The following is a 26,744-nucleotide window of genomic DNA, read 5'->3' as shown; positions in this document are numbered from 1 at the left end:
CTGCTCTACTGTAGCTTCACTCCTAGCAGACCACAAAATATGAAGGAAAAAATAAAACAGGAAAAGAAAGGCAGGGGAAAGATAGCAGCCCCTGTCCTGAGCAGTAAAAGCCACTTGGTGAGGCTGGAGTGAAGGACTTCCTCACACCACAAGGCATGATGCCCTTCCGTCAGTGGCGTGTCTTCTTCTAACCCTCCATCTTTTCCAATGAAGACAATGAAAGATGAGTAGATGTGAAATCAGATGAGCTAAAGGTTGCTGGTGCTCTTTGGCTCTGGATGCAGAATAAAGATGAACGAGGTGGAGCTGAGGGAGGTGGTGTGCAAAAACAGTGTGTAGGCTGAGAATGAGGATGACAGACAGGAGAGAGATGAGGGTGGAGGTGAGGAAGCCGATCTTCATCTTCAGATTTATAAGGCCTGAGTCTTGAGCTCAATGGGCTCCCCCCTGATCTCCTGCTGGCCTTCAGCCTCAGGTAGGCGGGTGCCCTTCAGTGTAGCCAGCCTCTCGGACAGACCCCGCATACGAGGGAATAGCATGAAGTCATAGAGCAGGGCCCCCATGGCCCCTCCAATCATTGGTCCCACCCAGTATACCTGTGGTAAAAATTGGGTTTCTCAGTGTGAGCGTGTGAAAATCTTTTTATCATTATACTTTTTGGGCAACATGAACAATACTGTTCAGCTGGTGCTCATGAGGGTCTGGTACCACAGTGTGTTCCAACACTGCTTTAACGCAGACAGAGGGGGTTGGAAGTAACCAAGAAAAGTTGGAACACCTGGAGGAATTAGTAGCACCAGCTTTCAAGGCTGATTCAACCTTCATTGCTGCAGAACAGCTTTAAATTGTTAACACACTTCATGTTCCCTGAAAAAGGCCTAATTGTATAATTCTGAAATGTACATTATTTTTCAGTTGTGGGTAACCAAACCTTTTTTCTGGCTGTTCAGTACTTATTTTTGTACCACTTCAAGCTATTCACTGGACTTGCACGACTTCAACTGCAATAAATAACTGGAAAAATGAAGGTGTTCTAAAACTTTTGGCCGGTAGTGTATAAGGCTGACATTATGCTGTCATTATTATAACATGACACCTGTCATTAGCATGATTAAGGTGTCATGAAGGCTGTCATTAAGTGTCGTTACTTACCCTAACCAGGGTTGGGGTCAATTATAATATGGGGGTCATGACCCCTAGGTTGAAAACCACTGCTCTACAGATATAGCCAAAAAATGGAATCATTTAGAATTTACTGAACTTTAAAAAAAACTACAAATTTCTGATGACTAAATTAAGACTGAAACTAGAATTCATGAGTATACTTAAACTAATACTTTACTGAAATCTGTTGTTAAAGTAAACATCATAAAAAAAATGTAAACATGATAATAATGGCAAGAAAACAGTGTTTATCAATAGATTCCACTTACCCAGTGGTTGACAAAATTTCTGATCAGGACAGCTGGGGCAAAAGATCTGGCTGGGTTCATTCCTGCTCCAGTATAGTACATCTGTGCAAAAGAGACAGAGTATATTATAGCATTTAGCACATGTGTAAAACTCAAGGCCCGGGGACCAAATCCAACCCTTTAGAGCATCCAATTCGGCCCGCAGGAGAAAGAAAAATGACATAGAAAACAGAAATTATTGTGTAAATTACCAAATAATACAGATGTAGATATATCAAATTCACCAACTCCACAATATATTTAGAGGCTCACATGTTTCCCTTGTTTATATCCCATGAATGCAATCATTTTTCTACAAATCTTGCAAATTCTCACCTACCATTCCACAAAATTACACAAAATTTGGGTAAAAATTTTTTTTTAAGTGAATTGAATTGGTTGAAAACTTGGCCCCTGAGCTGAAATGAGTTTGACACCCCTGGCGTATAGCGATATAAAGGTAAACAACTGTAGAATTTCACAGCTTTGAAAATGTTCTTACTCCAAGAAGATGTCCCATGAGGACTGAGAAGCCAATGGACAGTGCAGCAGAGCCTAGGCGTCCATTACGTCTTTCATCTGTCACAGCAAAGATACAAACTACGAGCTGCATGGTGAGGAAGACCTCCATGGTGGTGGCCATGCCCAGGCTGATGCCTGGTTGCACCTGAGAAAGAAAGGAAAGAAAATCCATGAGGTGGAAAGAGTTTGTAAGCAGTTTGTGTGCCTGTACTGTAATACTTCTATGGTACTGACATGGTTTAAAGATGGCACTCTTACCGTGTTCAGGGCCAGGTTTCCCCTCATGTTGGTGGGGGTGACCCCATAGAGCACAGCAGCTCCAGCCAGAGCTCCCAGACACTGGGCGACCATGTAGAAGAAAGCACGAAACAGGGACATCTGAGAGCCAATCAGGTAAGCAAAGGTGACAGCTGGGTTGATGTGTCCTCCACTGATGTGACCGATAGACTGGATGAGAGTGGCTGCTGCCAGCCCAAAGCAAAAGGCAACGTGCAAAACGTTGTGTGGCCCAGTGGTCCAGCGGAGGGCTGCCCCAAGGCCAAAAAATACAAAGAACATGGTGCCATAGAACTCAGCAAACACTGCTCGCCAGAATGACATGGATCTAAACTCCCACATGGTGGCAAGAAGTCAACACGGGAGAGATTCAAAATAACTACTGAAAGCAGAAACTGCTTCCACTTGAAAAAGAAAATATTAGAAGTAAAAAAAAAAAAATGTAATTAAAAAATTACTCCGAGCAAATGACAAAACTTTGTTCTACTTCTTTAAAACTGAATTAAAAAACACACACAGGGCCCAACATAAGACTCTTGTGTACCTCTAAATAATTTGCAGTGCTGGGTTTTTCTCATAGAGAGCTCCTGAATGGAGCAGTACACCAATCTCTGTGCATCTATATGCCAGCCCTGCTGGTTACCAGTAGAACGTGAACAGACAGACAGACGTTAAGCATGTTCTGCAGACATTCAGCCTCTATACCAGAGCAGGGGGAGCCCACAGGCCTTTTTATAACAGCTCAGGGCCACAGTAGAGCCTCAGGGTCCAGGGGAGGGGTCAGTGCACAATACTACAAATCAAAACAAAGTCATTTAACCCTTCTCCTGCCTTCCACTCAAAGCTAAGCAAGAAAAATGCTGTGAATAGGAACTGATGAGTGCAGGCTTAGAAAACCTAAACACACACGGTTTACCAGTGAAAGCAGGACAAGCTAAAGCTCTGAAATGATGTGGATTTGTATTTATGGCATCTTTATGATCTTCAGTCTCACACAGAAGCATTGTAGTAGTTTTGCCGTGAAATAAGAAGATTTTTCTTTTTTTTCTTAATCTTACATTTAATTTTTTGCATGCATTGTTTAATGGACTGTGTGTTCCCACTATAGCGTTTTTTTTTTGTTTGTTTTTTTAGCTCTGTTTGAGTTCAGACTTGTATAAATGAAGTGGCAGCAGAACTGATTTGGTAGAGTTTTACATTGTGTGTCATGGTCAGTTCCTGAGGCTCCAGTCGGATAAAACATTGGCATTGAGCTTCGTGCTGACCTGGGCAGCCCAAAGGGTGGGCCTCGCCTGAAAGGATTGTGCTGAGCTCACCGCTTTTGCATTTTCATGCAATTGAAACAAAATGCTGGCAGTAACAGTTTCTCTTCGTTTCTATGATCTGTTTGTCTTGGTCATCATTGTTTCATGTGTAAAGCCCCTCTCTGGCTGACCCCTCTCTGTGCTGCAGGGGATTCAAGGCTGTTTTAGAATCCAGCAGACTAAAAAATACATTATTTTATTCAACATAATTTATTTTTGCCATGAGCTTCATTTTTAAACCCTGTGTTCTCTGCATTAATTGCTTTGCTAGTTGAAGCATCTCTATTGTAATGGTATGACACTCCATAAGCCACCTATTATAGGTTTAAGCCCAGAGTTTAGTGTTGCAGTACAGAGGGCGAGGCTAAAGGGGCTTACATTGTGTTATCCCGTTGCCTGGATCCAGACTGCTGACACACAAATATCATGCAGCCCCCAAAGCATTTCATACCACATCAACAAATGTGACACACAACATTTTGTATTGACTGGCATTCATTATCACCAAGTCCTGACTAATGGATTGTAAATTGTTTATGAAATAAAAAAAATATGTATATATAATATTAGCCACTAAGATGGGAAATTTTTCAAATGACTTATGAACTAAGTGTCAAACTCATTTTAGTTCAGGGGCCAAATACGGACCAGTTTGACCTTAAGCGGGCCACAGATTTTCAGCTGGAAAAAGAGCAAATTCATGTGCCCTGGTTTGCAATTCTATGTATAAATGATAAAGTATGTGAGTATATCAGTCCCTGGCGGATCTTCACTTAAATTTCCCTGATTTTGGGGAATAATTTGAGGTAAATTTGCCAGATTTTGAAAAAAAATTGAGGATTCTTTCAACAATTTCAAAATGACTGCATGTCATGTGATAACAGAACTGAAAACTGAGCTCTGCAAATACTTTATATATTTAAAATGTATTTTTGTATTTAGAGTGGTTGAGATATCTACAATTGAATTAGTTGGTGATTTACAATATGTTTCATGTTTTTCCTGTCATTTTGACTTTCTTGAATGGGCCATTGATGCTCTAAAGGGCCAGATTTGGCCTCCGGGCCTTGAGTTTGACACATTTGCACTATAGCATTTAGTAGGGTTGGGACGATACACTGAGTTTATGATATGATACGATTCAGTGGGCAATAATGGGTTCACGTTAAAGATATTTTTGGGAAGGAGAAACAAAAAACATGGTAGGATTCTAAAATTACTTCTTTTTCACGTGAGGACAGAAATAATAAATACAGATTATGCACAAAGTAATTATAGGAATTTTCTGAGGAAAATCATTTTTCTTTTATTTATTTAACTGCAAAGATTTAGTGAGGATAGAGTTTAGGGTGAAATATTACCTGTTAACAGAGGTAAAAATAATAAGTACTCACATTACTGTAACGGAGTTGCTTTTAGGGGTACTTGTTCTTTTTTGAGTATATTTCTCAATCATTTATTTTACTTGTACTTAAATACATTTTAAAAGAAGTAATGCAATTCATTACATTTCTAAACCCAACCGTTACTGAGTAAATTATTATTTTTAGTTTTAAAATGATCAACAGACATTGTGAAACTAAAAAAAAATGAAATAACCAGACAACAATCAAATGCATCACATCATAGCCGACCAATCAGATTAAACATAATGCATGGCACCAAAACAGCATTGAATGCTGGTTCTATTTCATAATATTTTGTGAGATATCTCACTATGGGATGCAACCTCTGTGTGCATTCCTTTATTTCAATCTGCCAATCCTGATTGGCCGGTGAAGTGCGTCCGTCCGCTAGGGGGAGACCCACCTCCTATAAAAGGAGAACGCGGACAGGAGCGCACCATTCAGACATCTTTTCTACTCTCAGCTATCTTGATTTTTTTTGCCAGCTTAACTTCAGATTCTCTTTATTCCAGTTGCCGGACGCTGGCAGAACTAGCACCTGCTCTGGACCACAGCTGGTCGAAAAGTGGGTAAAAAACAGCTCTTACCTTGCTTTGCTTGGTAGGTGTTGTCCTTCGCTGCTGAAAGGTAGTGAACCTCCGAGCCTCAGCTCCGGCTGACTGCTCCTTCCAACGCTGTTGCACCGGCACACATTGGTCCCCAGCGGCTCTTTCACTCCGGTGTTAGCCCCGCTGCACAATCCTTGCCACAAGGCCGATGCGTTGACCTCAACACACCTCGCTGTCTTCTTGGTCCCTGTACCCTCGGCGCCTACGGGCCTCCCTCTGGGCTCTCACGACAGTGTGTAGTCCGGCTCCAGCTCCAGATACTACGGTATCCGAGCTTCGGACGAAAGCAAAAGCTGCCGTCTCGGAAAAATCTAACGCTGTCCTCGACGTCTCAGATGGTCCAGCACACGTTGGCCTGCATCCCTGCTAACACCTGTGCTAGCTGCCTCGTGGTAGCGTAAGCTAGCTACCTGCTCTCCTAACTGCGTCTCGTGGTGATGGAAGCTAGGCCTTCTCTCACCGAGGGAGCAGGATGCTCTGGGGCTCGCCCCTGTTCATGGGGATAAAATTTCCACTAAGGACAGGCACAAAGTCTGCCCCAACTGCCTGGGTCTGGACCATCCCCGCACAGTGGTCGAAACTCCGGGCTCGTGTAAGCACTGCGCCGTGTTTAACACATGAAGCCTCCACAGGAGACTGGCACGCCTGTCTGAGCAGGACTCCTTTCCCCCACACAGTGTCCCCATGGAGGTGGGTGAAGTAGAGACGTAGAGGAAGCTGCAACTGCTCAGGGTTCTAGCTGGGGTCCCTAGCTCGACCTGGCATCTCCCTCTCCGCGAGGATATCCTCTTGATTGACCGTGGAGAGTTTGATGTAGACTCCTCTAAACTCTCTCGGATCGGGTGTGGATGAGGAGGATGAACCTTTCATCACCCCGGCTCGGAGTGGGCTTCATGCCGCCTCTGTAGCCTCACAAGAGGAATTGGAGGGCTCCATGCCCGTGTCCTATCCTCCCAGCCTGGACACGGTGGAAGTGTGTAAACGTGCTACGGTTCGGCTGGCCATTCCGTGGCCCACCATGGTCACTGAAACGGCCAGATCCCACTACGAAGGGAAGAAACTCCCCCTTTCAAAGGGCGCTGCGAGACAAATCCTTCCCGTCTTTCATGAGCTGCTCGTGGAAAGTAGCTCGTCCCTGGAAGGACCGTCCATTCATCTGGACAACCCCCGTGTCGGTTGCCTCATTCCTCGACTGTGAGGCGATGGAGAGCCTCGGACTGCTTTGTATGCCGCCGGTGGAGCCTCTCGTCGCGGCTCACCTGCTCACGCGACAGCCCGCTGTGTGCCCTCGGAGACCCGTGTTACCGTCCAGAGTGGACCGTCTCCAGTTGGACCTCTCCGCTATGACGTATGCGGCCGCTGCCCTCTCAGTCAGGGCGCTGAATGTCCTCTCTCTCCTCACTGCTTATCAGGCTGAACTCTGTGAGGATTTGGCACTGTCTCAGGACCCTGCGACGATGAAGGAAATATCCACGGTTGCTGACGTGCGTCTCCGCACCCAACGCTGCTCCATGCAGGCTATGGGAAAGGTGATGAGCAACATGGTTGTTCAGGAGCTGCGGTCGGGCCCCCTGATGACGTACGGCCCACTGCTGCGAGGGGGCTCCACCGTTGTGCGGTTAGGCTGCCTCGGTCTGCGCGGGGGGGCTCCGGTCGTTTACGGTCTGCCTCCGGAAGAGGTCGCCATTACTCCGTGTATGGCTCCTCTCTCAGTGGGTGCACCAGAGCGCTTGACATCTCTCTCCCTGAGGATAGAAGGATTAAGAGCGCTCGCGGCTCCGCCTTGGCTGTTATCGACGGACGCTATAGAAGGATTACAGGCTGCAGTTTGCATCTGTCCCTCCACGTTTCACTGGCATGAATCACTCTCGGGCCCACGGAGTGTCGGCCCGTGTGTTACAAGAAGAGATCACATCCCTGCTGTGCAGGGGAGCGATCTCAGTGGTCCCTCCCTCGGGAGGGGTTTTACACCAGATACTTTCTGGTCCCCGAACGAGGGGGGGTCTGGGAACCGTCCCATCATGGACCTACGCACCCTGAACAAGTGCCTCAGGATATACACCTTCAGGATGCTCACGCATTCATCCCTACTGTGTCTAGTGCGTCAGAGCGATTGGTTTACGTCTGTCGACCTCAAGGATGCGTAATTCCGCGTTCCAATTTATTCCCCTCACAGAAAGTACCAACAGTTTGCTTTCCAAGGGGTGTGTTATGAGTACCGCGTTTTCCCGTTTGGCCTCTCTTTGAGCCCGAGGCTGTTTGTGCATGGCACGGATGCTGCGATCGCTCCGCTACGGAGGCGAGGCATTCCTCTGGCTACATACCTGGACGATTGGCTGCTTTTAGCACAATCAGAGGCAGAGGCCAGGGCGCACACGAGCATTCTACTGGATCACCTGTCAAATCTGAGATTTGTGGTGAATGTGGAAAAGAGCGTGTTGTCCCCAACACAGGAAATAATTTTTATGGGTTTGTCCCTGCGCTCAGTACCGCTCACCGCGCGTCTTTTACCTGCGTTGGTGAAGATGTTTGGGGCATGTCTCGGGTTGTTTCGGGCGGGCGCGTCTGTTTGGTTCAAACTGTATCTTCCTTTACTCGGGTTGGGCCTCGGCTTCGGCCATCCTTGTGATCCGCTTTGGTCGCCTTCACATGAGGAATTTCCAAGTGTGGGTGGCCTCACATGGGCTCGATCCTGTGCGTCATGGCGCACGGAGGGTTTTGGTTACACCAGAGTGCGGTGCAGCTCTGCGCCACTGGCGTGCCCCGGGCTTCCTGACAGTGCCTATGGACATCGTTACGATCAGGAAGGTGGTCTCCAAGGATGCCAGCTTAACAGGCTGGGGTGGGACCCACGAGGGCGGAGCTGTGAGGGATCGCTGGAATGCGGTCCCCCAGCGTGCTCACATAAATTACTTGGATGTCAGTGGTGTTCCTCTCGCTGATTCATTTCCTTCCATCTCTCAGGGGACTTCATCACCTGGTGAGGACAGTCAATACGATGGCGGTGGCGTACATCAACCGTCAGGGTGGGTTGAAGCGCTCTTGTTGTTGCTGTCATTGGTACGCAGACTGATCCTGTGGAATGTTGGGCGTCTGCTCTCACTGAGCGACGCATGTTCCGGGGATCATGAACGTGGGCGCTGACCTGTTATCCAGGGGCGCACCGCTTTACGGGGGATGGATGCTGCACCCAGAAGTGGTGCGGCAGCTGTGGGCCCATTACGGTCGGGTCGAGGTGGACCTGTTCGCAGAGGAAGAGAACGCGCAGTGCGCAATGTTCTTCTCCCTGCACAGCATGAAGGCTCCACTGCGGCCGGCCATGCATTGGCTGGCGGAGATTTACCAGCTGCTGTGTCCATGTCCCTGGCAGCTCCCGCTGCACAGGAACCTGTTGTCACAGGGGAGGGGCACAGTTTTCCACCCGCGTCCAGACCGTCTGGCGCTGTGGGCTTGGCCCCTGAGTGGCTCAATCTGTCAGCTGTGGGATTGTCACAGAGTGGGATTTCCACCATACAGAGTGCCCGAGCCCCGTCCACTGGGTCTCTTCATGACTTTAGGTGGAGGCTGTTTGAGGGGTGGTGCCTCCAGAGGAACCACATCCCTTTTCAGTGCCCGGTGGGAGTGATTTTGACAAAAACAAAGCCTTTTCCACTGTGAAAGTGTATTTGGCGGAGATCGCCGCATGTCATGTTGGCTTTGGGGATAAATCAGCCAGTCAGCACCCGCTGATCTATAGTGTGCACACTCGACTCGGGGTCTTGCCACATCCTGGGCTTTGTTCAGGAGAGTGTCTGCTCAGGACATCTGTGCGGCTTCGAGTTGGACCTCACGTTTGTCCGTTTTTACATGCTGGACGTTTCCGCCCAGTGCGTGGCACGGTTTTACTGTCCTGATGTGTTCAGTTTTCTGCCCTGGGGCTGGTACCACTCTATAAGCATGTCTGCACTACGGGAGTTTCCATATCCCATAGTGAGACATCTCACAAAATATTATGAAATAGAACTTTGAGTTATGTATATAACCCCGGTTCTATGAGTAATATGAGTGAGATGTCTCACCAGACTACCCTTCTTGCTCGAACGAGGAGAAGAGGTGCTTATTTTGAATGGTGCGCGCCTGTCCACGTCCACCTTTTATAGGAGGTGGGTCTCCCCCTAGCGGACGGACGCGCTTCACCAGTCAAGCAGGATTGGCAGATTGAAATAAATGCTTCTGAGGAACGCAGATAGAGGTTGTATCCCATAGTGAGGCATCTACTCATATTACACATAGAACTGGGGTTATATACAGTGAGAATTTTATTTTGAATTGAATTTATTGGTGTTTTTTAAAGAATTATACATTTTGACAAACCTATTATTTTAAACAGATGCCTTTGTGGAAAATAAATGAGGTTCCAGTTGTGCAAGATCTTTATACATGAGATGTTTACTTTATGCAAGGGGAAAGTATCTTTTGAGTACTATTTAATTGAGCTACTTTTTACTTGTACTTGAGCATTTTATGTATGACTTATGTGTACAATTTAAAACAAGCAACAGTACTTCTACTTGAGTATATCAGTACTCTTTACACCTCTGACTGTTAATTGAGCACCTTCTTTAACCAAACAAGGAAATAACACAAGAATGGCTTTCTTGGGTTTGTGCTCAATTCTCAACACCATATGCTTGTATGTAATGGTTTATTTTATTGTGAAATACTCATTGTTTTTAAAACCAAAATGATCTTAAGAGTTCTAAACGTAGATTTTCTTCATTCCCTGAAATATTTACAGTACATGGAAAAATCTGACATTCAGAGACATTAACAAAGCTACCATTGCTTACTGCAGGTATGTTCGTGTTGCACAGATAAAATTGATTACATTAACATTTACATCTGAGGGGAAAATTCTAAGCGTTGACATATATTGGACTTAGTGTTAGTGTTCAGAGATCAATTACAGTCAGAACTACAGTCATACTTCCAAAGTTTATTAGAAATGTTGCAACCCACAGAATAAGACAAGTATTCAACAGAATGTGGAACAAATATCTATTTAGAAACAGTTGAGGTAACAGTGTAGAAAACACTACAACTGCCTCCAAACTGGAAGAAAAGTATTGTTTTGTGATGAATATGCCAAACCACCTTTACATGAAAGCATGACGCTGACGGAAAATAGTATCACTCCAGAAACATTACCATAACATAGTGTTTAAGTTAACCAAGCATAAATGTTTAACTCGATTCTAAAACTTGTTTGAAAACCAAAAAAAACTAAAACATTTGTTAAATATCTTTATGTTTGTATTCACTGTAAAAGTTAATTCAAACAGGGCTCCTGTTTTTTTAAATTAATAAACAAAAAGTGCATCTTACAATACAAAGAATAAAGGGGAATACATGTCACCATAAAATAAAAATAATCTTCTTTTGGAAAGTAAAATAGGGATTTAGAGTATTTCTTCATCCTTTATCTCACCTAAAAAATAAAAAAATTTAAAAAAAATGGACAGAAGTGTAAGACATCTTCACATCTCATGAAAGTCTTTTTAAGTCAAGGAACAATAAGATTTATTTGACCAGACTTGCCCATGCAGAACTAAACAGTAAAGAACAGCACTGTGTGTTGCTATGGATTTCTGTGTCAAACAGTCGCTCCCATCATCAATTCTTCAGGTTCACTTTGGAAACTGCAAAGAGTTTTAAATTCTTCGGCATGCCAGCCAACCTGGTGTGTAGTCTCTCATTCTTTAAACACTAACTGAGTTGGCATCATTCATATGCATCTATTCAAGATCAGGCATTTCTGAAAGACAAAGTTTAACATATGATTAGATTTCGAGCAGTTGAGCTGGAGACCACAACCGGGTCCCAAGCTCACCTGAGGGCCTGCAGATATATTTCAGTCTCACGTTTCATCAGCTTCATGCCACTTGGTGGCAGTATTGGGTCCATCACTCATATTTCAAGCAGTCCCTGATAGCAGGATTTTTTTTTCTTTTATTGGTTGAGTAATTATCAAAGTTACTGAGTTAAGAAGCCTAAGTGGAGCATTGTTTCTTTTAGTAGCACTTTAATTAAATAGCTCCATGCAACCATGGAGGTTTATTTCAGCACCAAAGTCAGTTTTAAGATGCAACTGCACCAATTTATCCCTAATCTGCTGAAAAATTTAAATAATGTTGCTGTTTTTTTTAATTTACTTCATTACTTTACAATTATGTATGCTGCTCGGTTGATACTGTATACATATTTTTTTTTTAAAAATGGGACTGAAAGATGTAAAGTAATTTTAGAGGGTTCCTAAACCTTTAGTCAAATTAAATTCAAGACTTTTTAAAACTTTTTAATGACATTTGAAATTAAATTTAAGACCAAAAACGCCACATTAATTGCATAAGGTTAGGGTATATTTTTTCCAGTGTCTAGTGCAGACGTGCAACTGACTGCCCCCAAAGTAATACACAAAATGACAGTAAAATACATATAAAACATGCCAAAATAATAAAAAACACACAAGATGACTACAGAAATAGCCAGAAATCTAATACAAAAAATAAAAACCATTACAGAAAATCTTCATTGGAGAGGGAATTTTTGTTAAATTTACTTTTCCCCATGTTTTGAAATTTGCTACAAGCATGACGCACATCTGCACAGAGTCCTGCTGCAACCACGTCACTGTTTGTAGTTGGTTCTGCTGTCATGATTTTGCGATGTTACGGTAAAATGTAATTTCTTAAAAAAAAAAAAAAAAAAACGTTATCATTTGTGTCAAAACCTAAGACTTTTGAAACATTGATTTAAGACATTTTAATGACAATTAAGGCCTTATTTTTAGATTCATGAATTTAATACCGTTTAAGATTTTTTAAGGATCTGCGGGAACCCTGTTTGACATTTGTACTATCTGTTACCAATAAAAATGTTAATTACAAAATAAAAAAAATGCTCCATAAACAGTAAGTGAATCTATGCAACAGCATGTTGGGCATCTTGTAGGTTTACAAACAAATAATTCCAATAAACAACTGTCCCTATCAGGGTCACACTGAACAACTTTATGCATAGACTTGATTTACTGTTTGCAAACAAATCAAATAGTCTCAATCAACCACTGGTGTCTTCATTTCTGTCCAGTAGTTTGTCATGACCGCTTTGAATGTGAAAAGTGTATGAAAAGAGGAATGCAAAGTTAAACTTACTATCATTCTCGCTGTCCACTGAATCATGCTGCAAAACACAGAGCAAAAAGTTTTCATTTTTAAAAAAAAAAATTAAATTCAACTTTTTTTGGATAGCATAAATTACGTGTAATTCATCTTGAAATATAAAATCCCTTAAGAAAAAACAAACAAATCCACATGAACAAGCATCAGCGACAGTGGGGAGAAACAACTCCTTTTTAACAGGAAGAAATCTCCAGCAAAATGCCTACTCCATCACACTAAATCCTCTTCTGCGTGAATATATGAACAAATGCTTGTGCAGAGGTAAAAACCCAGGAAAAACGTACCTCATCATCTGCTCCGTCTAAATCAGGGAGATCATCTCCACCCATGCTGTTCATCATCTAAAGTAGGAAAAAGAGACATGAGTCAACAATTCACCTTGCGTAAATAAGGTCATACTTTAGAATCCGTTCGTGATGGACACACCTCTGAAAATTTGTCAAAACTGGACAAATCCTCATCGGAGTCATCTTCCCAGTCTTTCCAGTTATTGAAATCCACACTCAGCCAATTACACTGAAAGAAGACTTGTGTGAATAGATCAGACAACACTCAGCTTTACATTTTTAGTTTTTATTATAGGTTTTAAACAACTCCATTCATGAAATTCCACCATCAAATACTTTGTGAATGAAAGTGTTCACTACATTCTAAAGGCAGAGGGTGGAAGCCGGTAGGGCTGGGTGATGAGGCCTTTTTTAAATATCTTGATATTTTAGAACTATATCACGATATCTATCTCGATATTTTGCCCTTGCCTTGAGATAATGCGTACAATTGAACCAGAATGGCAACACTCAATATATACTGATGTTTTCTCTGTGAAGTAATTGGGGTTTCCACCAACTATTATAGCATAGCATACCTGTTAGTTTATTTTTTCAGAGGCAAACCATTAAAATAAGGTAAGTCAGTTAAAGCCACATGCCAAATGTCACACACAGACATTTATTAACAGAGTTGCAGAGAAAAATATCAAAATTTATAAAACAAATTATGTGCATTTGTGCACATTTTAAAAACAACTTCAGCTGACCAAAGTGTTGTACAGTTTTTTTTTTTTAATTATTATAATTAACTATCAAGTATTCATTAATATTGACAATTGTGAATCTATCAGACACTATTATCTAAAGTGGCAGACAGAAAATATAAACAGTTACCAACACAAACACGCGCTGTAATGATCGCATTCTGAGGACCCTTTAAGGGCCACAGTAACGTAAATCACCTGTCATCTTCCTAATTTGTACTGAGCGCATGAACGGAGTTATGTCACTTTTTTGTTACCGCTGTCTGAAACGACATAAGCAGTGTTTGAGTTTCCCCTTCATACAATAAACGTTCAGTGTGACTGTAGCGAATGATTTTGAGTCTTGTTTACAACGTTATCGACCCACGGAGACCTCTGAATGTCTACAGCGCACACATTCAGCTTCGCACAGTGTTGTACTGAGCATGTCATCAACTTTCTTATTTTGAGGACCATGTCTTGAGTAGTATGGTAAGCCACAGCTTTGGTAATATTGCACCACTTTTTACTCGTTTTTTTCGTAGTGCACACCAGGGACAGTGAAGCTTGCAGCAGTTTGTTTGGGCATAGCAGGATTTGTGGTCTGGGCCACAGGTGCTGCACGTAGTCTGACACCCTCCTTGCACTGCATTTTATCGTGGGTTTGTCGTGCTTGAGCCCTAATAGTTGAAACTGGTTATCGACATTCCTTTCAAAGCACACTTTGCTGCTGGTCATCTGATCTGACATTCTGAACCCAAACCATTTCCAAATTATTGAACCGTTGTTCTTTTTTACTAACCAACTCTTAGGTCGCGGACTCGTTTTACATGTTGTCGCTGCAGAGGTGAGTGAGTGGAGGAGGGATGTTTCATCAGCGCAAGGGAGGCGGAGCATAATGGCTGTTTTTGAGAGACATGGACACGGGAGAGGAGAAATTTGCGGCCAAAGGAAATAAATGTATTGTTATGTATAAACAATACTGTCTCGTGTGATATTGTGCTTATAAATAAATCTATATATCGCCCAGCATTAGAAGATGGATAAGAGTGTTCGACATGCATTTACTAATTTGTTTATAACCACCTTTGCCTTGTCTTTGGTGAGTCGCGGCCATGACTTCCCAGCCTCTGCTTTCAATATACAACACAACACAGACCTGTCAGTTCGTCTGTGTTTGGATTCCTGTATAGAGAAGAACATGGTGATGGTGATGCAAAATCAAATGTAGATGTTACTATTGCAAACAGAACTGAAGAGGGACTAACTTACTTTGGGGTTAATCTCCCCAAAAAGGTCCACTGCATTGTGGTGTTTGATATTTTCTGTTCCACTAGCACAGCTGAAATATCAAATAGAAGTGGTCAAAACACAGTCACCTAATTGAGTATCAAATTTTAAACTTTGTAGGAAATTTGATACTCCAACAAGTTACAGATATTATTTCAATGCATAAGATAAATAAGTAACTTTTCATGTAGTGTCAATACACATAAACTCTGATATAAAATCTTCCACTGAGGTAAAACTCACTGGGATACAAGATTAGGTTAGTATGATTTAACCACATACACATAAAATAATGAGGTTATAAGCTTAATTTTTACCAATTCCTAAAATATTAAGAATAACAGAAAAGTAACAGTTTTTATGAACAATCACAAAAAACTTAATTTAATTTAAAATGTGTTAACCAATAAAAAATAGTGTTCTTCTGATTACTATTTTGATACTTGTATAGTGAAAAATATTATTTTCAAAAAAAGATGAACAACCAAATGTATCAATAAATAAAACTGTTGCATCAACAATTCAAAAATAAATACTAATCATGATCTCTTTCCTTTTATTTCCAATTCAAAAGCATTAGCGGCCGCCTCTCTCTCTTTTTAAATACGAACCTGAAATCAAATTTTGACTTGTCAAATTTGACTTTCACATCCTTGCTGTCCTCCACACAGAACTCTACAAACACAGAGTCCCTCCGGTCATACCACTTTGCACTTGCAGGCTGCCTACGGTAAGAAAGAAGACACAAATTGGAAAGAAAAGAAAAAATTAGCAGCATTTTAAAAAACCTAATATCTAGAATCAAACAATGAATGTCTCAGTTTCAGTGTTTAAGAGTATTCTTTATTCATCCCGCAGTGAGAAAATGAACTGACATGTCAGTTTAATAAGAAGTGTAATAAAAGAGAACAGAAGGCAACACTAGGGCTGAACGGTTTTGGAAAATAATCTAATTGAAATTTTTTTCCTCAATACATCGATTGCGATTTAATATCCGATTATTTTTTCAAGGGCCTCTTGTCATGTAATTTTCAATGAACACAAGCAATAAATCAATTTGTTTCACAATAAATAATTTCAGATTTATTTAAACTTTATCTAACACTTCTTAAACACTCTTGAATTAACAGGACAGGACAAGAAAAAAAATGCAGCCGATGCAATTCAAAAATCACGTTTTATGCTATTGCGATAATATTGCAAAGGCAATGAATCGTTCAGCTCCAGCAACATACAGAAAAATCTGAAAGACACCCGAAAAATAGTGCAATGTAGATTAAAAAATAAATAAAAAAAATAAAATAATAGAAGCTATACATAAATATAAATAGAAAAAGAATACGAGGCCAAGAGATCCTCCCTTAATTATTTGCAGAGGCGTTAGATTAATTTTTTCACGATATGTTAAATATGATTTTCCATGCTAGTATACTGTTCAACAAAAATTCAGAGCTTGTTGTCAAATCACCGACATTCCCTGGAACAATAGTGTTGAAAATACCGTTATAATATTTGGGAAAGTGGGAAAAAATTACAGTAGCTTAATCTATTGATATGGTAATTGAGTATAATTAGCACAACAGGAAATCTCCTCAGTATGACTCCACTCTTTGTCAGTACCAACCTTGTCATGCTGACTAACATTAACACTGCTAGCTGACAACTGTTCTGGGCGGCTTCTGAAGAACGGCAAACAATGGGACTTTACATGACTGCAATGACAGCTTTGACAATCCGTAAAGTACTTATTTAGGGCTGACATTAGCCATAGCAGGACAGTGTTGGCTAACTCGCGTGTTAGCACGGCTAAGTAACGTTAGCATTGCATCACACAGCAGACTTATGGCTAGTTACCGCCAAGTGTCGGTCTTAACACAAATTAAAATCAGACTTACATTGTCCGTGTTGGATAATTTAAGACGTTTCGTCGGACCACTCGGTAGATTTTAGTGTTAACACGCTGTATTGGTCGGCTCACTCGGGTTTACGACAGACGTGCGGTGAACCCTCATAGCATCGCGGGTTTTCTTACCTCTCGCGATACGTGACGAATTCTCGTGGCTTGGTCACGGGGCGAGAACTGAAAGGACCGAGGCGAGAACTTTCCAGAAGGAGTGATCTTCTGATCAGCTCAAGAGCGCCTCCAGGAGTCCACTCGGTGCACAAAGAGTCACCCAAACGGTTAATAAAGCGAATATCAACCCTCAGATTTACAAACACGCACTGGTTATGAAATTAGAATATGTCTTCTATGCCAGAACTACAAACACTTAAAAAAAAAAAAAAAAAAAAAAAAAAAAAAACAAAAAAAAAAAAACTTGTAGTGAGGTCCACGACAGCAAGTATTCAGAAGCGTCCCCTCAGAATCCTACAGCTGGTTACATATAGCTATATTTAAAATAGTATAAATATTGCCTAGGCAACTATTTTATATTTACCTAACCTTAGCACACACCATTACACTCCATTATCTTTATTTTCTTTTTTTCTATTTGTTTCAAACCATAACCCTAACAATATCCATACACATGAACTGTAATAAACTGTTTGTAACAAAATATGTGTCATTATTATTACATGTGATTGGAGATTCCATCCATTTGTCTAGTGAGGTAACTTTGTTAAAAAAATAATAAATAAAAATTGACTAAATAGATTTTTTACAATCCCACAAAATACTGGCCTACGTACTCAACCTTATATCAGTGTATTTATTAATGAATTTATTAGTTACATGTAGGTATTTATTTATAAGTTTATTTTTTAATTATGGCAAAGTTGGTCCTCCATATATGGACAGTGTAACAGAGTAAATTACGGAAAAATTAAATGTGCATCATTAACTATGGGCCATTGATTTGACACATTTAACAACAAACCACACTTAAAAACGTATATGAATTTTGTGATTTTTTATTTTCTTTCTCCCATGAAAATATAATGTCAGTGTTAAATCTAAATGTTAAATATAAATCTAAATAAAAAAATGTAAATATTAAACGTTGAATCTAAATATAAATGTCATTTGCTGTAAATCTGGTCAAAAGTAACATTTAAAAAGAAATTTTCATACATGTTGCTGAATGTGGCAAAAAGTTGCTGTTTAGTTTAGTATGCTTAACTTTACAATCGGTACCCAAAAATGAACTACATTATTCTTAAAATACAATTGCTCACTGTTGATTAGCCAAACTGCCACTTCTTGTACTTGCACAAGTTGTGCCATACTTTTATTTATAGTAGCATCTCCAGGTATAAGAATACTTGTATTATGTAATAAAATGTCACTTGTAGATCAGAAAAGCCCATCGTGTTGCCTGTTAATCTGATTATAATGAGTGAAGTGTGATTCATAGCAGGCACCAAACCACCGCGTGGAAGTCAGATTAGTGACGAACTTCCTGCTCACGTTCGTTGGCTCTCGTTGCTTTTTTTTATTTATTTATTAATGGGACAGTTCGGTCCAGTGCAGAGCGCAGAAAGGACGTAGTTATTAAAAATGAAGGGGAATATTTGTTGCAATGTGAGCTTTGTTATCTAAGTGAGTAGAGCAGTATGTGGTAGGAAGTAGGAACTAGATAAGAGCAGTATTTACAAGTGGTGATATTTACTCATTGGAGCTACGCCTTGTCCAAGGACGAAACACAGCGCAGACCGCCTCCCTCCCTGCCTGCCTGCCTGGAGAGGCACCGGGGCTTTTTGAATGGCATTTCCCAGGAAGGAAAGAAAGCAGCGGAAAACCTCACTAGCTGTGAGCCAGGAGAAGATTTGGACACCATGTCCTGACTACAAACGACTCATTATCCGCTGACAAACGGCAGCAGCCCGTTGAGAAGTGAAGGCCTTCGCCGATGGAGCTCAGCTCCCTTTAATCCAGCCGTAAACCTCCCGACAGGCAGTGACGAGCAGCGGAGAAGGGTGAGCTAAGCTATCCCAGCTAAGCACCGATAGTTACTGCTTCTTTCACATTGACTCCTCCGTAGCTGCTGTAATGGCTCAGTGTTTATCATCGTCTGCTCAGGCCCTTCTCTTCACTTTGTTTTGCTTTATCTGTTCAACAGGACGCTTTACTCGTATTTAAAGGGATTTATGGGATCACAAGGTAACTCTCTCCTACCCGATAGATGTCAGTAGTATGTGTGTATGTGGCTGTCAGAGAGCTCGGTTTCCTTTGTTTACAGTGTGGATGTGAACAGCTGATCCGTCGCTGCCTGCTGCTGCTAGCTAGCTCTATGGCTACATGTGTTATTAGACACTCCACACACTGGCTCACTTTGTCAATCATAGATGTGCTGCAAACAAATGTGTTCCGCTTGCTGATTTGCATTGGAGTTGTTATGCTACACTGTTGAAAGTAAAGCTAACCCAAGCAGAAGCACAAACAAACACGGAGTTAGCATCATGCCTTAGCAAAAGATAGCATCATTCCCCCATAATGCATTAGAAAATAAGCTCTTGCATCGCTCAAGTAGTGCTGGGCGATATCTTATATCTCGATATTTTTTCCCTCAAAATGGCAATATACGATATAAATTAACATTTTTTAATTCAATAAAGTCTTACCAAAAATCCAATTCTGGGTTCAATTTGCACAATATATGCAACTTTTGTCTTTTTCTCCTATAAGGGACAGCATGTGTGAGTGAGTTCCTTAGTGTGGCTTGTTTAGGGCAGTATTTCTCAACTGGGGGTACTGCGATGGCACCACAGGGGGTACTTGAGAGAGGAAAAATAACAAATGAATGTGTTAAAAATATGGGGGTTTATAATGTTTATTTTTAGTTAAAAATTATAATCATACTCTATATTACAGCAACTCACAAAACAACAACAAAAACACAAAATAAGAGAAAAAAAATACTGAAGAATAAAATGAACAAACAACAAAAACACACAAAATAAGATACAAATATATTGATTAATAAATAGAACAGACAAACGACAACAAACGACAATTTCTGTCCTAAAACGACTTATTCAAAACTGAGCATGTTTGTTTAAACATACTAAGGGTCTGTGTTTAACACCAATGCAACAGCATATCACGGAATTTGGAAAAAAATTAAACGCATATCCATTTAAATGTATAAAATGGTTTTAAAAATTGTAAATCAAATTGCAATCGCAATAATTGTCAGAAAAATTGCAATTAGTATTTTTCTCAAAATTGTGCAGCACTAATACATCCTATGGGCACTACACTAGTGACCTGAAAATACAAGAGTCAGTCTTGGTCCCACACCAGGTGGGAGATGACAGGAAATGATAAAAATGATACAAATAAATCTATTTAGGAGGCACTAAATACCATTTAATTCCACTTATTTACAAAATGAGATTCTTTAAAATGTGTGTTATCACTCATTCATTCCATCATTATGCTCTATATTTGTGTTTTCACAGAATTCTTAGCAAAATGTGGTAGTCGGACATAAGGGGGTACTTGGATTCAAAAGTAAAAGAAAGGGGTACTTGAGCCAAAAAAGTCAGAGAACCACTGGTTTAGGGGAAGGACACACACTCAGAAATCCATCTAACTTTTCATGCTGTTCTGAGAAGTAACGAAAGCAGTGACTCCTTAAACGAGTATTTTAATACAAAATAACATAATATAAAAAAATATATCAATGCAGGCAATTTTGTTATTTTCTATATATTGCCAAAATGGAAAACTCAATATATCTTGAGTCCACATATATTGCCCAGGCCTACACTCAAGGGTGCTACAGTACTTTTTCAACAGACTGCTTGATTTTTTACAATTGCTGATATTTGTTAGGATGTGTTTTCACTCCAATAACTGATGACTGTGTTTGTTCCTTTGACAGTTTCCTCTGATGAGATGAGTGTGAGTGCTGGCCAGGGCAGTGATGAGGTGCTGGTTTCACAGGCAGTGTGGGATTACCTGGCTGCAGCAGGACGGCCCTGGCTCATTGACTTCCAGCTCAAACAGGGGATGAGCGCTGGTATCATTAGGAGAGGAGAGAGGGGGGGATGCTGTGCTGTGCGGCTACGGCCGGTTGAAGGCTCCAGGAACACTGGAGCTGGGATGATGGATGGACCCATATCCAGTGAGACGCGAAAAGCCTTCATTGACTTATGCCGTTGTGCCCGCAAAGAAATGAGCAAACAGGAAGGGGGGTCCAAGAGGAAGAGGGCTCTGCTTCCATGTGTAGGAGTCCTGGAGGCACATGGAGAGGGAAGCCTTCTCCAACCTCCACCACCACAGCCTCGGCGCTCCCAGAGACAGCAGCAGAGGTTTAGAAAGCCTGCTGATGAGGAGGCCTGCACCATGCTACGTGAAGTAGCCATTAGAAAAGACCTGGACTCCAATGTGGCTTCTCACAGCGAAGCAGAACTAAACACGACTTGCTCAATCTGCATGGGAGACATAGTGGAAAGGAGCACACTGGAGAAGTGTGGTCATTCGTTCTGTCACTCCTGTCTAGAACAAGCCTTTAAGGTGAAGAAAGCATGTCCAGTGTGTCGGCTGGTGTACGGCCAGCTAATTGGGAACCAGCCAGCCAATGGTACAATGATTGTAGAGAGAGATCCAGATCTGGAGCTTCCTGGGCACGAGGGCTATGGGTGTATATGCATCATCTACAGCTTCTCTCCTGGCCTGCAGGCGGTATGTACAACGCAGAGACAACTTCTTAGTGCAACCTCCTCCATCACCTCAAATATTAGATTTAAATCGACGGTATTATGGAAAAATTACTTTATAATGGTTTTGCTACAGTGCTATACATCCCTTTAGTCTCATTCAGAGGGCCAAAGTAGAAAAAGTTCTGTTTCCTCCCTCCCTTGTTATTCCACATTTTGTAAAAAGTCAGCTCCAAAAGGGGGAGTTAGATATTCCCTGCTACTTGATGTCACCTAGCGGAAACTCCTCCTCCTGACAATCCTGGCTCCTCCTACCCTATAAGATTGTGAGTTCCTCCCTCTCAAACTAGCTCAAAGCTAAAACAAACACTGCGTTTTAATATAGAGCATATATTATACTATATTGTCATATACTGTATATAAAGCTACATGCACAAAATGTGGTCTCTGCATTTAACCCCTCCCTGAGGAGCAGTGAGCAGGAACAGTGTAGAATCCTGTTAGCAGTTCCATTTTTAGTGTCCGTTATATTGCCTCGTATTACCTTTGACTTGATCTGACGTGTTTGTGACAATGCGATGCAGCGGTTGGAAAAAACAAAAGATTATCACCTGAAATGCACTATTCTTGTAGTTAATAGAGATGAGGAGGAGAAGAACGTGACTTAGCAGCTTATCACTCCGGTAAGTGTTTGAAGCAGCTGTAATAATAAACACTTTTATATTAATTTACAGAATATAAAAAAAGCCCCCTCACTGAGGCAACACAAATAAACTTTATTTACGTAGGTTTGGTTTTCTTTCTTTTTACACAATTCCTATGTTTTTGCATTAGTTTTAAAACACATAATATACAACATTTTTATATTTTTTCATAATTTAGTTCATGTGATTTCGAACAAGGGGCGCGTGATGGCTTAGTGGTTAGCACGTCCGCCTCACAGCAATAAGGCCCTGGGGTGGACACTTGGGTCCTTTCTGTGTGGAGTTTGCATGTTCTCCCTGTGCTGTGTTTGATTTCTCCGGCTTCCTCCCACAATCCAAAAACATGACTGTTCGGTTGTTTGGAGTTTCTTAAGTTGCCCATAGATGTGAAAGTGGTTGCCCTGCGATGGACTGGCGCTCTATCCAGGGTGTACACCTGCCTAACGCACTTTTAGAGCTGGAGATGGCTACCAACCCCTGCAACCCTGAAAACAGGAACAAGCGGGTCTGAAAATGGATGGATTGATATCCATCAAGTTGAGTGGTTTTTAAGAGGTGATCCACTCGATTTTTGTTTTGACTCGTATCACCTGGGTTAAATCATAAAAAACCTCAGTTTCTGAAGATATATAAAAACTGAGTTATCTGCCTTTGGAATAGAACTCCTGTTTTTCTTTCTTGCAGCCAGAACACCCAAACCCAGGCGTCCGGTACCCGGGTACAGACCGTGTGGCCTACCTCCCTGACAGCCCAGAGGGGAACCGTGTGCTGGGCCTGCTCCGCCGGGCCTTTGAACAGCGCCTTATCTTTACCATCGGTACCTCCATGACCACAGGCCTGCAAAACGTCATAACCTGGAACGACATCCACCACAAGACCTCAATATGGGGCGGGCCACGCAGGTACGTGTTAACTTGTAGCTGTGAGTGAATGGATAAAGCTTTTGTGGAGGAATTTTGACCAGTGACAGTGGATTGACAGATCTCATATGTGGACTGTGCTTTCTATGTATCTGACTGTTTTTTATTTTGAACATCTCCCTGCAGTTTTGGCTACCCAGATCCTACTTACTTGGTGCGAGTGACAGAAGAGCTCAGAGAAAAAGGAATCACAGCAGACTGACGGCCCGAAATTGACAGATTCTTCCAGAACTTCTTTTTGGACTTTCCTGAGTGTCCTTGCAGAGGATTGGATCCAGCACCCAGCGACTGTCCCTTCCTTAAGACAGTGCAGGACTGATGACTTCTGCAAGTTAATGATGTGCAAATGCTGCCGCAGAGCTCCAGTCATTTTTGTTTGTTGTTTATTTGCTCATATTCATTCTGAGTTCAACCTATCCCAGTGCTACTCATGGAGGTAAATACTGTGAGTGCAGTGCATTCTTGTATTTCTCAACCCTCTGTGGCTCACTGATGCCAATAGGACTAAAAGCTGATGCAAGTTTAAGAGCATTGTGGTGTGTTTTAATTCATGGTACTTATATATATAAATCAATATTATAATTTAGGAATTTGAGGTTAATGCATGAAAAGAGATTATGTTCTAACATTGTTTATTCCTTTTGTGAGTTAATTCTTTTTTCTATTCATCTTTAGTTGTATCTTTAAAAGATGTTAGAGTTGGTGTCTACTTTGATTGTTAGGAAAGACATGTTGTAAGAATAACACTTGGTTCACATAAGGGAAAAAAAAGCACTGCTTCAAAAGTAAAGTAGTTTAATTTCCTGAAGCTGTTGCAATCTAAAGCACTCACAGGCACTTTGGTAAGAGATTCTTTAGTTCAGTCAGACGTGGTATTTAGTGTCCTCTCAATGGAGAGCGGTAGGGCAAACAGGTTTGTGCAGCCTTGATGTCAAATATTCTTTGTGTGTGATCTTTACCACATTTCTTCATTTTTATTTAATATAAAGAATGTTAAATGATGTCTCAATTGCAGCACTTTTCGAGAAACAAAACACACACATTCGGACGTCCCAAATGGTTTTCCAATTGGTCACTGTGGTTATTTCAAGATGTCTCCCAGGTGTTGAGCCCGTTATCTCAGTTTTTTGTAATGCACTCCTTCTGACTACCAGATTTATGACGATGTCAAACGCAAAGGGTTTATAAGCCTATACCACTCAAACCAAAAGAAAGGCACAATAGCTCTTTAGATATCTATCTATGCCTCTCCCCGTCTCACTGGGAGTTGTTAATCGTTCTCATTTAAAATGAGGTTCATGTTGTGAATTAGTCACAATAATTTAGACAGTCAAAATGTGAGAATGGTTGTTCTGCTTCTATGTTGGGGTATCAATCTTCTTTTGTTGTGCCTTTCTTGTATTCACATTTTTTTTTTTTTTTTTTTTAGCTCAAGCATGCAGTGTAATTTTTTGGTATTGTGTTTTTTTCACGAGATAAACAGCATTATGTTTGTAGTTGCACTATTTAGCTTTTGGTACAAATGCCACAGGTTAGTACAATATGGATGCTAACATCCTCCCTCTTAAATAACTTTTTTTGTCATCCAAATGCAGTGGAAATCAGTAGATCTGATCAGTCTGTGTGAAAGTGGGAGTGATGGAAATAATGATTAATAATAATTTTTTTTTTGTAGCTTCATCCTTCTTTGTATTTTAGTTAAGGGACCAACAAAAATGTATTTTTTTTTTTGTTTTGTTTGTGGGGACAGAGGATTGTAGTTTACTAAAGCTACTGTGCAAACATTTCTATGCATTACATAAATGAGGTGAAGCCAGGAGAACAGAAGGAGAGAGAACAAATATTACAAAGTGATTGTTAAAGAAATCTTTTGAGTTTTGCTTTTTTCTAATTGTGTTGGTTCGTACTTTGTCGATACTCAGAATAATGTGCTTTACATTTTACTACTTGAAATAAAAAGTTATGTTTGGGTTGATGTTGAAATGTTCATGACTCCAAATATGATGATTATCAGGTCAAGTCCTGCTATGAAACATTTTTTGACAAAACAATGAAATTCATTGGCAGCAGAATCACGTAAATAAGCTGAGCTCACACCAGCTATAAGATTTTATGGTGTGATTTAGGAACCACGTCAGTGGTTTACAACCTTTTTTTGATTGTGACCCCTATTTTGATATCACAAATTTCTGGTAACCCCAATGATTTTTTTGTTCCATATTTTTTTGGGGGGATCATGTTTGTTATAACAAATACAGATTAGCCAGGGTTAGTGCACAAAGTGACAGGATGATGCACCAGCTCAGATATTTTCATAATGTATTTTATTTATTTATTAATATATTTTTTATTTCCTCTTTTCTTTACATTGCATTTTATTGACCTCGATTTATATTTGAGATTCTGAAAGTATAGAATACAGTTGATTTAGATTGTGTATTGTGTTTTACTGTAGTTAAAAACAAATATATATATATATATATATAAAATAAAAATACATCTTAATTATCAATTAATTTACATTATAGGTGACCCCATTCAAATTTCAGGCAACTCCACATGGGGTCACGACCCCAAGATTGAAAAACACTGCAATGTTGCTTTTATCATAAATAATATTTTTTTTAAGAAAAACCTCCTCCCATCCCAAAAAAGAAAAATGACATTTTGAAAACTCAATGAATATAAAAATGAAAATTTAATTTTATTTTACCTTTTTTTTTTTTTTTTTTTTTTCATGCAATGGGATTTTATTTTATGGTTAATTTATATTACTGTAAAATTATCCACTCTACTCCATCCTCATTTAATGATCAAATATTTTGCACATTATGTTGGAATTGCCAGGAAACATACATTTAAGTGATTTTATTTTTTACTTGCCTTTAACGCATGTGATCCAGCAGAGGGCGATGCTGTCCTTAGTTAAAACTTGAACGTATGGCGTGCTTGGTATGCAACCCCATCATCATCATCATCATCATCATCATCATCATCATCAGAGTCCAGTCCAGCTGATTGCCAATGGCTCACAGCTGTGCTCAACCCAGCCGGTGCAGCAGATCTCTCTGATTGGCCTGATGAGCTGTAACATGACTGTGCACTTTGTGCCAACCTGTAACACCATCATCTTTTAACTAAGTGATACTGTACAGGTGTATATGATAACACACTATAACATATGTTTGTTTGGTCACTCAAACATAAAATCCTTTTTTTTTTTTTACTGGTGTATTTTTACTGGTATTGTAAAGACCATTTAATCTGAAAAAACTAAAAAAAAAACAAAACAAAAAAAAAACCTATGTATTTTGCTCAATTTGTCGCGATAAGGTGTTGAAGAATCCACAAACATTAGATGCCAGGTTCCCAAAGTGGGGTAAGGGTACCCCCAGGGGGATGCAAATTGTCATAGGGGGTACATG

At 40.7% G+C, this 26,744-nt stretch overlaps 3 protein-coding genes across 5 annotated transcripts; 1 reads left to right on the top strand and 2 right to left on the bottom strand.

The window, feature by feature from the left end:
- Positions 1 to 320: 320 nt before the first annotated feature.
- Positions 321 to 2,591, bottom strand: mipa (major intrinsic protein of lens fiber a). The gene is made up of 4 exons (XM_028452054.1): positions 2,232 to 2,591; positions 1,954 to 2,118; positions 1,434 to 1,514; positions 321 to 596 (listed from the first exon to the last, which is right to left on the bottom strand). The coding sequence occupies exons 1-4, from the start codon at positions 2,589 to 2,591 to the stop codon at positions 411 to 413; spliced, it is 792 nt and encodes a 263-aa protein (XP_028307855.1). The 3' UTR covers positions 321 to 410.
- A 7,931-nt stretch (positions 2,592 to 10,522) lies between these two features.
- ptges3a (prostaglandin E synthase 3a (cytosolic)) lies at positions 10,523 to 17,141 on the bottom strand. Its single transcript, XM_028452062.1, has 8 exons — positions 16,985 to 17,141; positions 15,701 to 15,814; positions 15,072 to 15,141; positions 14,886 to 14,984; positions 13,214 to 13,303; positions 13,072 to 13,128; positions 12,761 to 12,788; positions 10,523 to 11,361 (listed from the first exon to the last, which is right to left on the bottom strand). Coding segments are annotated over exons 1-8 (480 nt in total). The 5' UTR covers positions 16,987 to 17,141; the 3' UTR covers positions 10,523 to 11,341.
- Positions 17,142 to 18,441: 1,300 nt separating this feature from the next.
- On the top strand, positions 18,442 to 25,292 carry dtx3 (deltex E3 ubiquitin ligase 3). 3 transcript variants are annotated; one of them, XM_028452051.1, is made up of 5 exons: positions 18,451 to 19,007; positions 19,151 to 19,191; positions 20,918 to 21,720; positions 23,084 to 23,301; positions 23,446 to 25,292. In XM_028452051.1, the coding sequence occupies exons 2-5, from the start codon at positions 19,179 to 19,181 to the stop codon at positions 23,519 to 23,521; spliced, it is 1,110 nt and encodes a 369-aa protein (XP_028307852.1). In that variant the 5' UTR covers positions 18,451 to 19,007; positions 19,151 to 19,178; the 3' UTR covers positions 23,522 to 25,292. The 3 variants fall into 3 exon arrangements, 2 of the variants coding, with proteins under 2 accessions (XP_028307853.1, XP_028307852.1); XR_003674451.1 differs by lacking the exon at positions 23,446 to 25,292 and having other exon boundaries at positions 18,442 to 19,007; positions 20,918 to 22,940; positions 23,084 to 23,212; XM_028452052.1 differs by lacking the exon at positions 19,151 to 19,191 and having other exon boundaries at positions 18,450 to 19,007.
- Positions 25,293 to 26,744: the final 1,452 nt, after the last annotated feature.

The sequence above is a fragment of the Gouania willdenowi genome, chromosome 7, assembly GCF_900634775.1.
Source record: "Gouania willdenowi chromosome 7, fGouWil2.1, whole genome shotgun sequence".
In the NCBI taxonomy this organism is placed as follows: domain Eukaryota; kingdom Metazoa; phylum Chordata; class Actinopteri; order Blenniiformes; family Gobiesocidae; genus Gouania; species Gouania willdenowi.
Note: the sequence above shows the minus strand (reverse complement) of the source record. Positions and strands in the feature narration are given on the sequence as shown.

Excerpts from the sequence above, each read along its gene's own strand:
- mipa (XM_028452054.1), bottom strand. The coding sequence starts at position 2,591 with ATGTGGGAGTTTAGATCCATGTCATTCTGGCGAGCAGTGTTTGCTGAG. Across the intron at positions 2,119-2,231 it reads GAAACCTGGCCCTGAACACG|GTGCAACCAGGCATCAGCCT; the intron begins GTAAGAGTGCCA and ends TTTCTTTCTCAG. Across the intron at positions 1,515-1,953 it reads TCATGGGACATCTTCTTGGA|ATGTACTATACTGGAGCAGG; the intron begins GTAAGAACATTT and ends TCTTTTGCACAG.
- ptges3a (XM_028452062.1), bottom strand. Across the intron at positions 12,789-13,071 it reads TAGACGGAGCAGATGATGAG|CATGATTCAGTGGACAGCGA; the intron begins GTACGTTTTTCC and ends TGTGTTTTGCAG. Across the intron at positions 11,362-12,760 it reads AGTGGACAGCGAGAATGATA|AAATGCCTGATCTTGAATAG; the intron begins GTAAGTTTAACT and ends TTTGTCTTTCAG.
- dtx3 (XM_028452051.1), top strand. Across the intron at positions 21,721-23,083 it reads TCTCTCCTGGCCTGCAGGCG|CCAGAACACCCAAACCCAGG; the intron begins GTATGTACAACG and ends TCTTTCTTGCAG. Across the intron at positions 23,302-23,445 it reads ATATGGGGCGGGCCACGCAG|TTTTGGCTACCCAGATCCTA; the intron begins GTACGTGTTAAC and ends ATCTCCCTGCAG.